This window comes from Cucurbita pepo, chromosome LG01, assembly GCF_002806865.2.
Source record: "Cucurbita pepo subsp. pepo cultivar mu-cu-16 chromosome LG01, ASM280686v2, whole genome shotgun sequence".
NCBI classification, from domain to species: Eukaryota; Viridiplantae; Streptophyta; class Magnoliopsida; order Cucurbitales; family Cucurbitaceae; genus Cucurbita; species Cucurbita pepo.
Genome location: NC_036638.1, coordinates 8,492,718 through 8,507,761, shown reverse-complemented (window position 1 = coordinate 8,507,761; position 15,044 = coordinate 8,492,718). Strand labels below are relative to the sequence as shown.

General features: G+C 37.3%; 3 protein-coding genes across 3 annotated transcripts; 2 read left to right on the top strand and 1 right to left on the bottom strand.

Annotated features, from left to right (window-relative positions):
* Window positions 1-2,785: 2,785 nt before the first annotated feature.
* LOC111794220 (two-component response regulator ARR5) lies at window positions 2,786-3,998 on the bottom strand. The gene is made up of 3 exons (XM_023676269.1): window positions 3,626-3,998; window positions 3,468-3,547; window positions 2,786-3,376 (listed from the first exon to the last, which is right to left on the bottom strand). Exons 1-3 carry the CDS (start codon window positions 3,786-3,788, stop codon window positions 2,933-2,935), a joined length of 687 nt encoding a protein of 228 aa, XP_023532037.1. The 5' UTR covers window positions 3,789-3,998; the 3' UTR covers window positions 2,786-2,932.
* Window positions 3,999-7,821: 3,823 nt separating this feature from the next.
* Window positions 7,822-11,515, top strand: LOC111808117. Its single transcript, XM_023693931.1, has 7 exons — window positions 7,822-8,414; window positions 8,829-8,969; window positions 9,051-9,416; window positions 9,538-9,780; window positions 10,052-10,144; window positions 10,756-10,956; window positions 11,047-11,515. Exons 1-7 carry the CDS (start codon window positions 8,100-8,102, stop codon window positions 11,257-11,259), a joined length of 1,572 nt encoding a protein of 523 aa, XP_023549699.1. The 5' UTR covers window positions 7,822-8,099; the 3' UTR covers window positions 11,260-11,515.
* A 2,502-nt stretch (window positions 11,516-14,017) lies between these two features.
* LOC111808109 (zinc finger protein 10-like) lies at window positions 14,018-14,695 on the top strand. The gene has a single exon (XM_023693921.1). The coding sequence runs from the start codon at window positions 14,039-14,041 to the stop codon at window positions 14,693-14,695; it is 657 nt and encodes a 218-aa protein (XP_023549689.1). The 5' UTR covers window positions 14,018-14,038.
* Window positions 14,696-15,044: the final 349 nt, after the last annotated feature.

Here is a 15,044-nt window from a genome sequence, read left to right as displayed (position 1 = left end):
CCATATTTTTTTTTAATTATTATCTTCAAGAATGAGTTGTAAATATATGGTTTTTAATTATTAAGTGGAGGAAATTGCATACCCAATATTTGGAAAGAAAAATAAGAGGATGAAAAAGTAATGAAAAGGGATAATTGGTTCCTTCTTTGCGAGTGTCACGGTCATGCTCCTTTAATATGTGTTGCCCGTGACCGTACGTTCATGTCACGTCAAACCCTGTATTTGCTTTCATCACGTCAAACCCTATATTTGATTTCATGTTATATTGTCTTGCTATTGTATTTTCTATTATATGATTGTTCAGCGAAATCATGTCTATGTCTGTCATACCTGAATCGTCTTCAAATGTACTACAGTGGATACGACTAGTTGTCAAGTTCTCCAACTCAAATTTTGTATGACTGCTAAGCAAAATCACGTCTAGGCTTACTAGACCTAAAGCAACTCAAAATATACTATAGAGGGATACAATTAATCGTCAATTCTTCCTACCTAAAGTTATATGTTATCTAAGTCGTTGTGTCATCTTTCTCGCTTATTGCATGTAATATTGTTTTTAAAACCTTTTTTCAATCTTGCTTTCAAACTCTTTTTCAAAAGTCTCTTTCCCTTCATTTTCTAAAACCTTCCTCTCAAAATGGGGTCTTGAGTATATGTTACACGAATCCAAATTGACTTGACTCACTTAGTATTGAGAGTGAATGGTACGCAATTGCATAGTCCTACCCATTCCTCATCACAATCGGGCCTCACCCTGAAGAAGAAGAAGAGGCCCTTTTGGTTGTGCAAGGGCGAACCATGAGTCACTTAGCAGCCCCAGTTGGGCCATCCCATCCACCTACATGAACACCCTTTTGAGGTTTAAGACCAAGCATTATTGTGGTGACTTATAAGCCCCCCATGGCCCATACCCACCCAAATGAAATCAAATGAGATCAAATCAAAGCCTACATTTTTCAAAAGTTAGGAGGAATTGATTTTCCATGTAGTTTCATAGTTCAATTTGACGGTAAACCCATAAGAGGGTATGAACGAATGAAGTGCTAAAACAATAATAGAATGAAGATGGAATTGAAGAAACAGAGAGTGATTGATATTGAAAGGAGGCAACGTGAATAAAAGCAACCAAAAAAGGGCCCCATCACTGGGAAATGGGCACAGCCCTGTGTTGCCTTTGTTACAGCCTTTTCCACAAACAGGACATATGCAAATGGCAACACACCTTCCAATACCCATTTAATCAAAATGGGTGAATTCATCATATAAACTTACCAACAAACATTCCAAACCCACCCACTTCATCTCTGCTTCATATCCATACTCTCTTTACCAGACAACATCATCTTTCATGTTCATTGCTCTCAACTGCTTCCACCTCCACCAACATCTCAATTTCATCTCCTAATAATTCAACCCTCCCGACCTCAATTAAGTTATCGCATAGTACAATACTACTGTAACCTTTCATGTTCAGGATTTGTTATCTTGTTTCAATACGTGTAACGTCTCACACACCTGCGATATTATCACGTTAAGAGTAAACACTATCCACACAGACAATACAAGTTCTTCTAGTATGTTTTGTCCTTACCCACATGCATCATAAGTAAAGTACGCTTATGAAGTTCCTATGATTGAGTCACCAAAAAGGAATGTGTGTCTTGTGAGTATAGGTGGTAATTTTCTTGTAACTGCCGAGATCCATTAGATATTGTACTCTTTGGGCTTTCCCTTTCGGGCTTGCCCTCAAGGCTTTAAAACGTGTCTGCTAGGGGAAGTTTTCCACACCCTTATAACTAGTGGTTTGTTCCCTCCCCAACCAATGTGAGACATCACAATCCACCCCTCGAGCCTCAGCATCCTCGTTAGCACTCTTTCCTTCCTCTAATCGATGTGAGACCGCCCTCAAATTCACCCCCCTTTAGGACCCAGCGCCCTTACTGGCACACCGCCTCGTGTCGACCCCCTTTAGGAAACAGCGAGAAGGCTGGCACATCGTCCGGTATCTGGCTCTGATACCGTTTGTAACCACCCAGATTCACCGTTAGCAGATATTGTCCTCTTTTGACTTTCCCTTTCGCGCTTACCCTCAAGGCTTTAAAACGCGTCTACTCGAGGAAAGTTTCCACACCCTTATAAATTGTGGTTTGTTCTCCTCCCCAACTAACGTGGGACATCACAATCCTTTGAACCTTTCCCAAACATTCTATCTTCAGGATTGCTCATTTGAATATGGTATCGGTTAATTCATGTACCATTTTACTTGGATGTCACAACACGTAATATCAAAATTACCTTTAAGAATAAAGATCATCTCTACAAATCAATACAAATTTGATTCGAATATAAAATTGGTTGGTGTTAATTTTATACATTAATTAATGTTAATTAAAAAAAAATTAGGGTTTACACGACAGCCAACACCTATAAAATTTAAAATAGAAAAATAACCCAGCAAAAATAAGGTGTAAACAACATTATTTTATCCAAACCCATAATTAATTATAGTTTAGGGAGACAAGATTTTGCCCTGTCTCTCCCACATCTTAATTATATCACCTCTAATCTCATTATTAATTGGCTAATTTCATAATTCCACCCAAAATTAATTACAAAATATTTTGAGTTTTTTTTTTTTTTTTTTNATGATTGAACTCTATGAATTGTACATCACGCCTTGCCCCCCAAAAGTTCGGACATCCCCAATGCGTTGCGTTTTGGTAATTAACGGCGATGCCCCAACACCCTGAGACCTAAAGGCTACCAGTTACCGGACAAAACTGGGATTTCAAACAAATGACCGTTAAAACTAACAGAATGAAGAAAAAAGAGGAAGATATTTAATTGTTTTAAAGAAGAAAAAGAAGTAATAACAAGGTGGGGGGGAATGATAGGCTACTATTCTCGCACGGTATTCCTGATTCAGTGGCAGTCATTTAGAGTCGTCCGATTGAGGAGTGGACGTCGGAGAAGATGGCTCTGACGATGATGGGGTGATGGATTGAACCGAATCTGACGGTGATGGAGACGAATCAGAAGATGGTGCGGGTGATAAAATGGACGGTGATGATGAGGCTTCATCACACGGTTCTCGTAGCTTCCTTTTGTTGTTCCCACTTGTTTCACTTCCAATCTTTTCGTCCCCCACCATATATTCCCGGAGCCGCTTCACATCTGATAATTTCACCGGCTTCACTATGAAATCCTCTGCCCCTTCCTCCAAACACCTGTCTATCCTCGCCACCACGTTTTCCGACGACATAATCACCACCGGAATCTCTCTCAGAGTTGAAGATTCCTTGATTTTCTTCAACAATTCATAGCCTGACATTCCGGGCATGCAGTAATCGGTGATAATCATATCAACCTTCAACCCCTGTTCATTCAAATCATGAAACAGATCAAAACCCATAAACCCATATACCAAAAAATTTCAAAAAAAGACATGAAATTCAAAGTGTACTTACATCAAAACCAACTTGGGAATTAGGTTCATCTTGCCATCCGAGATATTGTAGAGCTCTAATTCCACTATCCACTGCAGTAACTGAGAATCCCAACAAAACCCAGATTGAATTTCCAGGAAAATTGAACAAAATCGATGAAATTGAAGATGAACACTGACCTCGGCAAGCGGTGAGGCGGAGGAGACGCTCAATTACTGTACGGTCGACGAGGCTGTCATCAACGGCAAGAACATGGACCTCGGAATCAGAGATGGGGAAGCGATCTAAACCGTCGATTTGATCGGACCTTCGCCGGCGGGAGAAAACAGGGGTTCTAGCCATGGCAGTAGGAGAGAAAGAGAGAGAGGGAGAGAAGGGGTATTGTAATGGAAAGAGCAAGCAATTGAATTGTGTGGACAAGGTTAAGGAGAAGGGGCGTAATATAAAGTGGTATTAAATGAAAGGGTGAAACACAAAACCGTGTCTGTGTGTGTGTGTGTGTGTTAAGAGCTCTGTCTGTCTGTCTGTATCAGAAATCAAATCTCTGGGTCTGAGAGAAATCCCAAATCATGTCTTTTTTAATATTTTGTTTTTCACTTTCTTTATGATTTATTAATAATAATAATAAATAAATAATAATAAACAAAACGTTTTTTTAAGATACAGAGGATGAGATTCTCAAATCCACTTGGGTCAGATCTTCAAATAAACGCAAATCTTCCCGATATCTCCTCCTACGAGATTTTCAGCGGCTGGTTGGGTTTTGTTGGTCAACATGTTGGACTACGTGCACCCGCCTTCGAATCAAGATTTGAAAACACAACATAAAAGGAGTCAACAGACTGGGTTTTAGTGAGTTTACCGAGGTCAACTAAGGACGACACGACGCCGTCAAACAGACAGCATCTGGTTTAAGCGGAGGAAGAATTACTGCGGTGGGATTTGGGAAACCGAGGGGGGTGGTGGGGGTAAAAAGTGAAAAAAATAAAGGTAAAAGAGAGAGAGGGTAAATAGAGTAAAGAGGACAAAAGAGAGGGAATTTGGAGATATTGGGAGAGTCCCAAGGAAATCTAGTGTGGGACCCACGACATCTTATGTTGGTTAATGCTTCCACTTTTTCTTCTCTTCTCTTCTATTCTAATTTTTTGGTGGGAATTCAACTCCAACAGGAACACTTACTTGTCATCGGGTTTCTCGTACTCCCAGAGATAATCTAACATGTTTGCCTGCCACGTGTCAGGTTTACGAGTATGCCACAACTAGTTATAATTTCAATGTAACCACTAAATTGAAACATGTCAAAGGTTTAGAGAGAAGTGTCGTGACGTGACCAAGGTGTACAATACATCATTTGATATACTAAGGGGAATGGACAAGGAAGTGATATTGCTTTCAGTGGTACGTTGAGATGAGACCTTGAACCATGCCATCAAAAGTAGTTGACTTTGTATAAATGACCGATTCGAGCATGCTAAATTTGGTATATCAAGAAGTACAATTGGTCTAAGTAAGCCACCCCATAATATATGCATGTGTGATGGGGAACAATGTTTAATCCTACCAGTATGTCAAAATTAGGCCCCTTTTCATGAGTGAGAAGTTGCGCTATAGCATCAAACTTTGCCCTAATGTGTAGAAATGATTATGCACGAAAATAAAGAGTCCACGTCTTGATAGTGTCGGACTAAATAGATGTTCGACAGGTCTCCAATTTGAAGTTAACCCATGAATTGATTTTTTCAATATGCGTGTTAGAACAAGTTGTGAATGCATATGACATATTGACATTTATGGTGTCATCGCAAAGCATTAGTGGGTCTCGATAGAATTTTTGTAGGTGTAAAATTAGGTCACTCGTAAGCATTATTATGCTCCCAATAGACCCAGATAAGAATTTAACCCAATACCTGAGAGAAACGTGACTCAACTCAATCTATATCTATATATGATTATTAAAATAAAAGTGGCAAAACTTTGTAACATATTTTATACAGGTATTAGAGAGATCCTGGATTAGAATTTTGAAGCTGAAAAACAGTATTTAAAATTTGTTCACTTTGGACACGACACGATGATTATAATAATTACAATTACAATTCCCCAAAAAAAAAAAAAAAACATCGTGGGTTTAGTCAAAATGGAATCTTGGATCTGATTTTGAGATTTGTGGGCCCACTTGGCCTCAGCAATTGCCACGTTTACTGCGCAATGGATTTATCCACTGTACTTCATTAATCATCAAATTAGGGCAATAATGTCCCCCTCTTCTCATTATTTTCCTTTCTGTACGGTCGTTGTTCTAAACAAATATCTTCATCAATTTATTAATTAAATTAATGTAATCTTTTTAAACTTAGGATAAAGCGCAAATATAAATATATTCTTTGTTTTTAGAATAAGATTTATTTTCATGGAGATGCTTTTCATCTTCACCGTCCATCCAAGTCAAGGCCTTTAAAGTGGTCCTTATTGCACGATAATAATAGACAGTGATACTACAACACCACCTCCGACAATTTTATGTTCTTTTTAGCTATTTACCAGACATTCACAATAATTTTCTTCCCACCCTTTGTTGTTTGTCCAAAAAAATCATTCTTAGTTACCAAATGTGTATACCAACCCCATCAAAATCTATTATATACAATAACCCTCGCTTCATGTAAAATGCTACTCGATAGTATTTAAAATCAAATAAAATTTATAAAATTAAAACCACTTTGAGGATAGACTCTCGTCGCTTTGCTTTGAGCTTCCCTAAGAGGCGTCGTTCCAATGGAGAAAGTATTATTTGATTATATAAACCCATGAACATTCCCTAAATTAGCCGACGTGGGACTTTCATTATCCAATAGAAGGGTCTTACATTGGTTAATTAAAGGGATGATAATGAGTTTATAAGAAATATATCTCCATTTGTACTAATACACGCTCACTGTTAATAGATATTGTCTGCTTTGGTATTACTAATCGTGTCAATTAGGGAGAGATTTTCACACCTTTTATAAACAATTCACCCCTCTTGGGGGCCCAACGTACCCTTATAAAAAAATGCGTCGTTCCCTTCTTTAACTGATGTGAGATCTCACAATCCACCCCCCTCAGGAGCCTAAGTCCTTGCTGGCACGCCACGATTACAATAGAATCATCAAGTGTCGAACAAAAAAGTTGTTAAAAGAGTGTACTTTGTTTAAGTACTCTAGAGGGTGAGTCTTTGAGGATTGTTGGGAAGGAGTCGTACATGGCAAATTAAAGGGATGATCATAGATTTACATCTCGATTGGTATAAGAGTTTTTTCGATTAGTACGAGACACGTAACTTTATTCATAAATATAATAAATTTGTTATTTAATTAAGTAATTAATTTGAATTGGGTGGAGGGCTCCTCATACACATGGCAACCTATATGGCTTAAATTTTGATAATTGTTCTTGATATTTCACTTTCATTGCACTGTTCAACTGGGTTATTGATTTATTATTTGTGGAGTCGATCTAATATTGCTTTTAAATAATGTTGATTTGGTGGGGATACGAATATTTTTATGTTTATCTATGCGAATCTTCTTTTTCTTCTCTATTATTTTTGTTTTTGTTTTCAGCGTTTTTCAATTTTTTTTTTCTTTTTAATTCTTTTCTCAAATTAATTCCTGAATGATTGCCATTTTATATATAAATCAAATTTATTTAATATTAATTTTATGAGAATTATGTGTAAAGATGATGATTGAGTCAAATCAAATTATTTGAGGAGAAAGGGAAAAAAAATGGTTAAGGACACCATTAATAATCCAATTCCAAGCTTTTTGAATTACCACAATTCCTCATGCCTAAAAAGCTATGCTAATATTGCTCCATGTTTTTTTTTTTTTTTTTTTTTTTTTAAAAAAANAAAAATAATAATTATTAATTATTTAGTTAGGGAAACCATGATGGGCCACTGGGACAAACGAGGCCCAAATAGGCCCATATTCCAATGACAAGCCCATACTCATGTTTGGCTTGAAAACACGACTACTGTAGAGAGGGTCTAGCCTTATTCTACTCTGATACCATTTGTAACAGTTGAAGCTCATCGCTAGTAAATATTGTCAGTTTTAACCTGTTATATATTGTTGTAACCTCACGATGTGAGATCTTACACTTACTATTTGAAACTCAAGCCACCCCGACGAGGTGGAGTGGGTCGAGAATTAGGAGAATCAAGTGGGTGGGTGCCTTCGTTGTCAATATATCTCAACATGTTGGTGTTGCCGCCTTAGGGACATATGAGCAGCCATGTGGTGACCGTTTTTTCTGGATTATATATTTTTTTTTCAGTTCAAAACTTATTTAGTTTTAAATTTATGAATATAAATTGATATTTTTCGGAAATTAAAAAGTTTAGAAAAGATCTGCCGTGTCCGCCCCGGAGTTTATCTTGTCTACGCCACGCCACGACCAACCCCATCATCATTCGTATCCCTCGACGATGATCAATTAGTCTCCAAATCCCTTTCCCAAACTCATTCCACATGGATTTTCACAATCAATTCCAGTCTTAATTGATCTCAATCGCCCGATTATCCTTAGGGTTTTGATTCCCCTTTGTTTGTAACCTTAATCCCCAATTTCGGTTCGAATTTGGTCCAAATTCCGGAATATACCAAACCCATGTCTTCTTTACGACCAACAATATGGGGATTGGTTGTTTGCTCTTTAGCGTTAGGTTTCGCTGCGAATTTGGGTCGGGCTTTGACGTTGCCGTTCAGGGCCAACGATGTGCTTCCGGTTCTTCCACGACAGATATCGTGGCCGGTTCTTAATAATCTCCACACCGCTGTGGATTTGTTGCCGTCTTATGTTGGGTCAGTGACTCCCAGTAATGGAACGATCGAGTGGCAAGGAGCTTGTTTCTTCACTAACGAAGCTCGGATTGATTTTACTGAAGGCGATAGAGGCTTGGGAGGTGGCCTTCTACGTCTCAAGGTTTGATCCTTTTGTTCTTTTACTTTCTTCCTTTATGCATTGACATGACGTTGTTATAGACTTACTGCGAATCAGGGCAGAACTTCAAATAGTTGAATGCAATTTGCCTGTCTAATCTGCCTCTCAATCAATAAGCTTGAACTCTACGCCTAAGCCTTGGGCCCCTGAAAGTTAATTTCCAAGCAACTTGGACTAGTTTGTAAACCAAATATTGTTATGATTTCGATGTTTTGACGACGTTCTTAGTTGCATTTTAATCGAATTCTACTTTCACAGGGGTAGGAAAAAACATTCTTGAGCAAGTTTTTGACCGATCATCTGCCACTGATTTTAGACTTATAGTTAATACCTGCAGGTGTTTGAATCTACATTGTGACATATAATTCTGTGTTGCTTACTTTCTCCTACCTTTAGACATCTGCAGCACACAGCTGGACCTGTATGGATCTATATGTTTTTGCAACACCCTACAGGATTACTTGGGATTACTATTTCTCTGCACGGGAGCACACATTGAAGTTTGAATCATGGGAAGAACCTGCTGAGTTGGAATATGTATGTTTTTATGTTTTTGATTATCGATTGCTCTAAAATCTAGTTGCACATTGCTAATCATAATAGCCGACACTTGAGCAGGTTAAGCAACATGGGATTTCAGTTTTTCTTATGCCGTCTGGGATGTTAGGAACTCTACTCTCTTTGGTTGATGTGTTACCTCTGTTTTCCAACACCATATGGGGCCAAAATGCGAATTTAGCTTTCCTTAAGAAGCACATGGGTGCGACATTTGAAAAACGATCCCAGCCTTGGCAAGCAACTATCAATCCAGACGATGTTCATTCTGGTGATTTCTTAGCAGTGTCCAAGTTACGGGGACGGTGGGGAGGGTTTGAGACATTAGAAAAGTGGGTAACGGGTTCTTTTGCTGGTCATACAGCAGTTTGCTTGAAGGATGAACAGGGTAATCTTTGGGTTGGTGAATCAGGACACGAGAATGAGAAGGTATGCAAATGTCATTTAGTAGCTTATTATTCAAATGCATATGACTATGCAAAGCAAATAAATGGATAGAAATGGCGTTTGAGCTTTTAATTTGAGGGGAATTTTCTCATGTGTTTAATAGGGTGAAGAAATAATTGTGGTGATTCCATGGGATGAATGGTGGGAGTTGGCACTCAAGGACAACTCAAATCCACAAATAGCCTTGCTTCCTTTGCATCCAGAGATACGTGCAAAATTCAACTCTACGGCAGCGTGGGAATATGCTCGAAGCATGTCTGGAAAGCCATATGGTTATCACAACATGATTTTTAGCTGGATTGATACTGTAACAGACAACTTTCCTCCTCCTCTTGATGCTCACTTGGTAGGTTCTGGTTTTCTTTCCCCCTGTAATGTTTCTGTTGTAGTGAACCTTTCATCTTACTGTCAATGCTGGCCTGCTTTTGCTTATATTTTTCACGATTCTTTTCTTGATAGTCTATAGATGTATTGCACTCATTCATTCATATTGCAGTGGACATGGATGAAGTTGTTGGTCATGTATATGCTTGAATATGGACATACGTATCGATGGATGATGCACGTATAAAGGACCTTTTGTGTAAGTTTTCTTGCTGACAAGTTCACATTTACAGGTTATTTCTGTCATGTCGATGTGGACAAGGTTGCAGCCAGCATATGCTGCAAATATGTGGAATGAGGCTCTGAACAAGCGGCTAGGAACTGAGGTATGTCAGCAATCTTGACTTATTTGATGAACACATGTACATGAGATAGAGAAAACTTTCAGCACAGTTAATTTTGAAGTAGAAAACATAATATGATTGAATCCGAACCTTTTTACCCACAAAGTTTCACCATAGAAATAAAATTAAGCAACTGTCTAGGACCACGATTCGAACCTTTGACAAGCTAGTTAATAGTTGATTGTCCTCTCATAGAATCTAATTATTGTTCAGAAACCACGATCGATATGAGCACTTGAGACCCCATGGATTGACTGTGGTTAATGAGGGCCGATGTTTACTAGAGGGCTTAAAGGAAATGAGTTCAAGCTGTGGTAGTCCGCTAATTAGGATTTAATATCCTACAAGTTACCTTGACAACTAAATAAATCAAACAAGTGAGAATAATTGAGGTGCTTGAAGGTTCACATATCCATACAATGATTCTAATTCATCATTTTTCATCCAAGTTTCTATAAGATAATCATTCAACATCCAACTTTGTCTGTTTTTCTGTTTATGTTTCTGAAACGTACAGAGCATTTGTTGTTTTTTTAACGTGTCATTCATATATGATAACTTAAAACTAAATTATTAACTTCCGTTCATTTTAGGATTTGGACTTGCACGACATTCTAGTCGAGACTGAAAAGCGAGGAATTCCTTTTGACGTACTGCTTACTATTCCAGAACAAGATGAATGGGTCTACAGTGATGGGAAATCGACAACATGTGTTGCCTTTATCCTTGCAATGTACAAGGAGGCTGGAATATTTGGTCCTGTATCCAGCTCCATTCAAGTAACAGAGTTCACTGTATGTCTCAAAATTTTGAACATGCATCAACCAATGATTTTTCCTTTTCCATAGGTTTCTATTTGAACGATGAATTTGATTGTCTTGCAGATTCGGGATGCATATATGCTGAGGATTTTCGAGGACAACCATACACGCCTGCCCACTTGGTGCAACAATGAAAGTGATAAGCTTCCTTTCTGCCAGATTCTTGGTGAGTATAAAATGGAACTGCCTCAGTACAATACCTTAGAACCTTATGCCAATATGAACGAAAATTGCCCCTCCCTACCCCCAACCTACGATCGACCCATTCGATGTTAATTAAGCCTGCATTCGGTCTACCTGTTCGATGTTAATTAAGCCTGCATTCGGTCTACCTGTTGGCAAAGATCTCTTAAATTCTTCACGATGACTTGTAAACCATGTATCATGGCAAGTAGGTCTGAGATCGTACGTCGAAACACCAAAAACCTGTTTATCTGCAGCTACCTTTCCACGCGTGATATTCCACATTTGTACATAAATTTAGAAGAAATGTTAATGTTATGGTATTTCAAAAACTGGGTTTACACTACTTGATGAGAAAGTAATGCCTATTCTTCTAATCAAATCAGATTTGATATCTTTATCTGCAGTGAGTCGATGTTACGTTGTTTCGGTTTTGTTTCCTTTTCATATTGAGACAGCCAGAATTGCACAAACAATGTGCTGTCGGTCACGGTATGAGCAACAACAAGCTGTGTTTGTGTCTTGATGAAGTAAAATCAAAGGAATCCCATCACAGGGAAGTTTAAATATTTAGCATTCTTACCAAGTTAGATCGGCTTCTACGGCATTGCCAGATTATTTTAATATCTCAAGGAAGCATCCTTTTGACATCTTCACACATTTTTCTTCGATGACGCTGTATTACCGTGATTTTTTACTTTCTTTTTCAAAGATCGAGACCCTTTTAACTCGTTTTTTAAATAACGATTTGAACACGAGCCTCACAACAAATATGAACAACTTGGTGTCACAGTAACTCCAACTTAGCCAATATACAATTGGCTTCCAATTCAAATCAAAATCGTTTTGCAAATATTCCACTTTATTTGTTGGGAACTCCCCACTGAGAGCTTGATTTTTCAAGCTCTCAAACAGTCAGAAACATTGGGTTTTGGGAAATGGAATATCAGAGACAAGAAATTACATGGAAAACAGAAATGATTTATAAGTGGGGATTCTGTACACAAAAACAGACCAGACCAGACCATACCCGACCTGACCGGCGGCGGCTTCGAATCACCTTCACTTGTCTTGTCTTTCACCTGACTCCGATGACTTTAAGGATCATCCTTTTTGAAAAAAATTAAACCCCAAACCCAAAATTCTTTACTTCTTTCTTCTCGGATGCTTCCTTCCTTCCATTTATTAAACGCCCACTTACTTCTAAACTTGAACGTATTGATGCGTATCACATTTATAACAATCAAACTAGGAAAGAACAAAGGATAAGGGTAGACGAATATCGAGTAGTAGGGTCCATATCTGATCTACACGTTTGATCATTCAATCAAACCAACCCACCCACCCACCATATAGTCAGTCAGCCATAAGAGCCCTACCCAACCCAAAGCCACCATATTATTAATAATATTTGATGATTCTTTCATTTTTAATATTCCACATGTGTATGACAGCATGCCTACTTGGAAATATATATAAATAATATCCAAAAGTGGGAATTATTTCCAGAGAGAGAGAGAAAAAAAAAAGAAGTCCCTCCAATGGTGGGGAAGGATCTTGGTTGCAAAATCTAAGAGTTTCCAACAAGCCCTACAGGTGGGGTCCCTAAATGACATGTGTCCAACCAAAATTAGAGCTTTATTATGACTCATTCTCATAGGATAATATTAATTTAAAAAAAAAAAAAAAAAAAAAAAAAAAAAAAAAAAAAAAAAANAAAACATATGCTTTTGGAAGGGTGATTGATGATAAATATTAATAAAATACATGGGCTTGCTTGCTCTATGAAGATATGCCCAGATCTCATTTTAGACCTTTTCCTTTTCTTTTCTAAGTATATATGCTTACATCATCCCCCACTTCTTCATATTCCTTCCGCTCCAACGTCTTCGTTAGTACACCACTTAGTGTTTAGTTTACCCTTTAAGAACCCAGTGTCTGCATTAGCATACCGTCTAATGTTTAACTTTGATATCATTTGTAACAACTCAAGCCCACTACTAGTAGATATTGTCTGACACCTCAAAGTTTACTCGGTTGACAACGGTTTGTCTACAATTTTTTTTTCTTCTGTATCATGGGTTATTACAAAAAAGTTACCATGTTAGATATGATGTTTAAAGGCTTTACAACCGACGCTTTTGAAGTTTAAGGACTTAATCATTAAGCTGACGAGCATCTATGTATAGTACAAAGTTCAGGGTTTAGTACCAATAAATATATATATATATATTAGAAAATGACAAAAGTGGAATAATAGGTTAGAAAACAATCTCCCAAATAAGAACTTTAACTTTCAAGAGGAAAAAAAAAAAATATATATATATATATATATATTTTTTTTTTTTTTGAAGAATCCAATGAACTGTTAATATTGGTTTAGGGTTTTAGTTATCCATTGAAGCTGTCTTTCCCTGAAGGTGATCGCAATCCCCACTTTCTTTGACTTTTCGTGTCTTATTTTTGTAATATTAATTATTTTATTAATCAACCTAATCTTCACTTTCAAGCCTTCGAATATTTGTTTTATTTTATTTAAAACAAAACCCATAAGTGCTACCTTAATTAATTCCATTAATCTATCTTTTTTCTTCATAAAAAACAAATAAATATTCAAAAGTTATTTGAACACAAAAATAAATAAAAATAATAATAGACTTCTTCTCTGCTCTTGCTCTGACTTTTCTTTTCCCCATTTCTTTTGAAAAATAATAATAATAATAATAATTATTATTATTATTATGAAATGAAACTATTATTCTTTTTGACATGTCACAAACCATTTACAAATCTCAGTATAAAACACACACAAATCCCTCCAAATTCCATAAAAAAAAAGAACAATAAAAAGCTCTGTTTTTCTCTCTTCACCATGATGGGAAAGGCCTCATTGGGGTGTAATTTCGAAGATCGCGAAAGTGGGTTATGTTCAGAAGGGTCTTGCATGGAGAAAAAACTTAAACTTTTTGGTTTTGAGGTGAACCCATCGGAGGAATTGGCCACAAATTGGCGGTTGAAAGGCTCTGTTGGTGAAGCCAATGAGAGCGTGAGTTCATCAACCACGGTCTCAGAGCAGGCCATGGCTATCAACAAGCCCAAATTCGAGTGCCAATATTGCTTCAAAGAGTTCACAAATTCCCAAGCTTTGGGAGGCCATCAAAATGCCCACAAGAAGGAGAGGTTGAAGAAGAAGAAGATGCAACTTCAAGCCAGAAAAGCCACTCTTAGTTATTATTATCTTCACCCTTTTCAAACACCCTCCAATAATTTCCTCTACCATTTCCCCTCCTCTTACACCCATCACCATGATTCTTCACAGATTAGTTTCAATCAAAACCACGCCCAATTCATCCATTTCGACTCCTTTTTACCTCCTGAAAGACGGCTGTTCACTTTGACACCTGCCGACAGCTCCTCCGCCGCCGCCGCCGCCAAACCTGTCGTTTTTCAGTCATCTTCTTCTTCTTCTTTGCCTCCTGTTGCTTCCCCTTCTTGTAAATCTTTGGATCTTCAACTTGGTCTTAATTAATTAATTAATTAATTACTTAATCTTGTAGCAATCTAAACATTATCTTAATCCCATCCATACAAATACCAATTTATATTATAATTATTCATGGAATTTCTAGATGGATGGATGTTTGGTTTAATGGTTAATAGAATATTATAGAGCTTAATTAATTAAAATTAGTCAATCCAAATCAACTAATATCGCTTAATTAATTAAAATTAGTCAATCCAAATCAACTAATATCGCTTAAAATATGGAACCCCATTTGACTGCTCATCAACTTCCAATTGTTTATTTACTTGAATATATTTTGTAGAGAAAGAGCACTAAAAAGTATATATTATAATATTCTTCATCTACTCTTCCA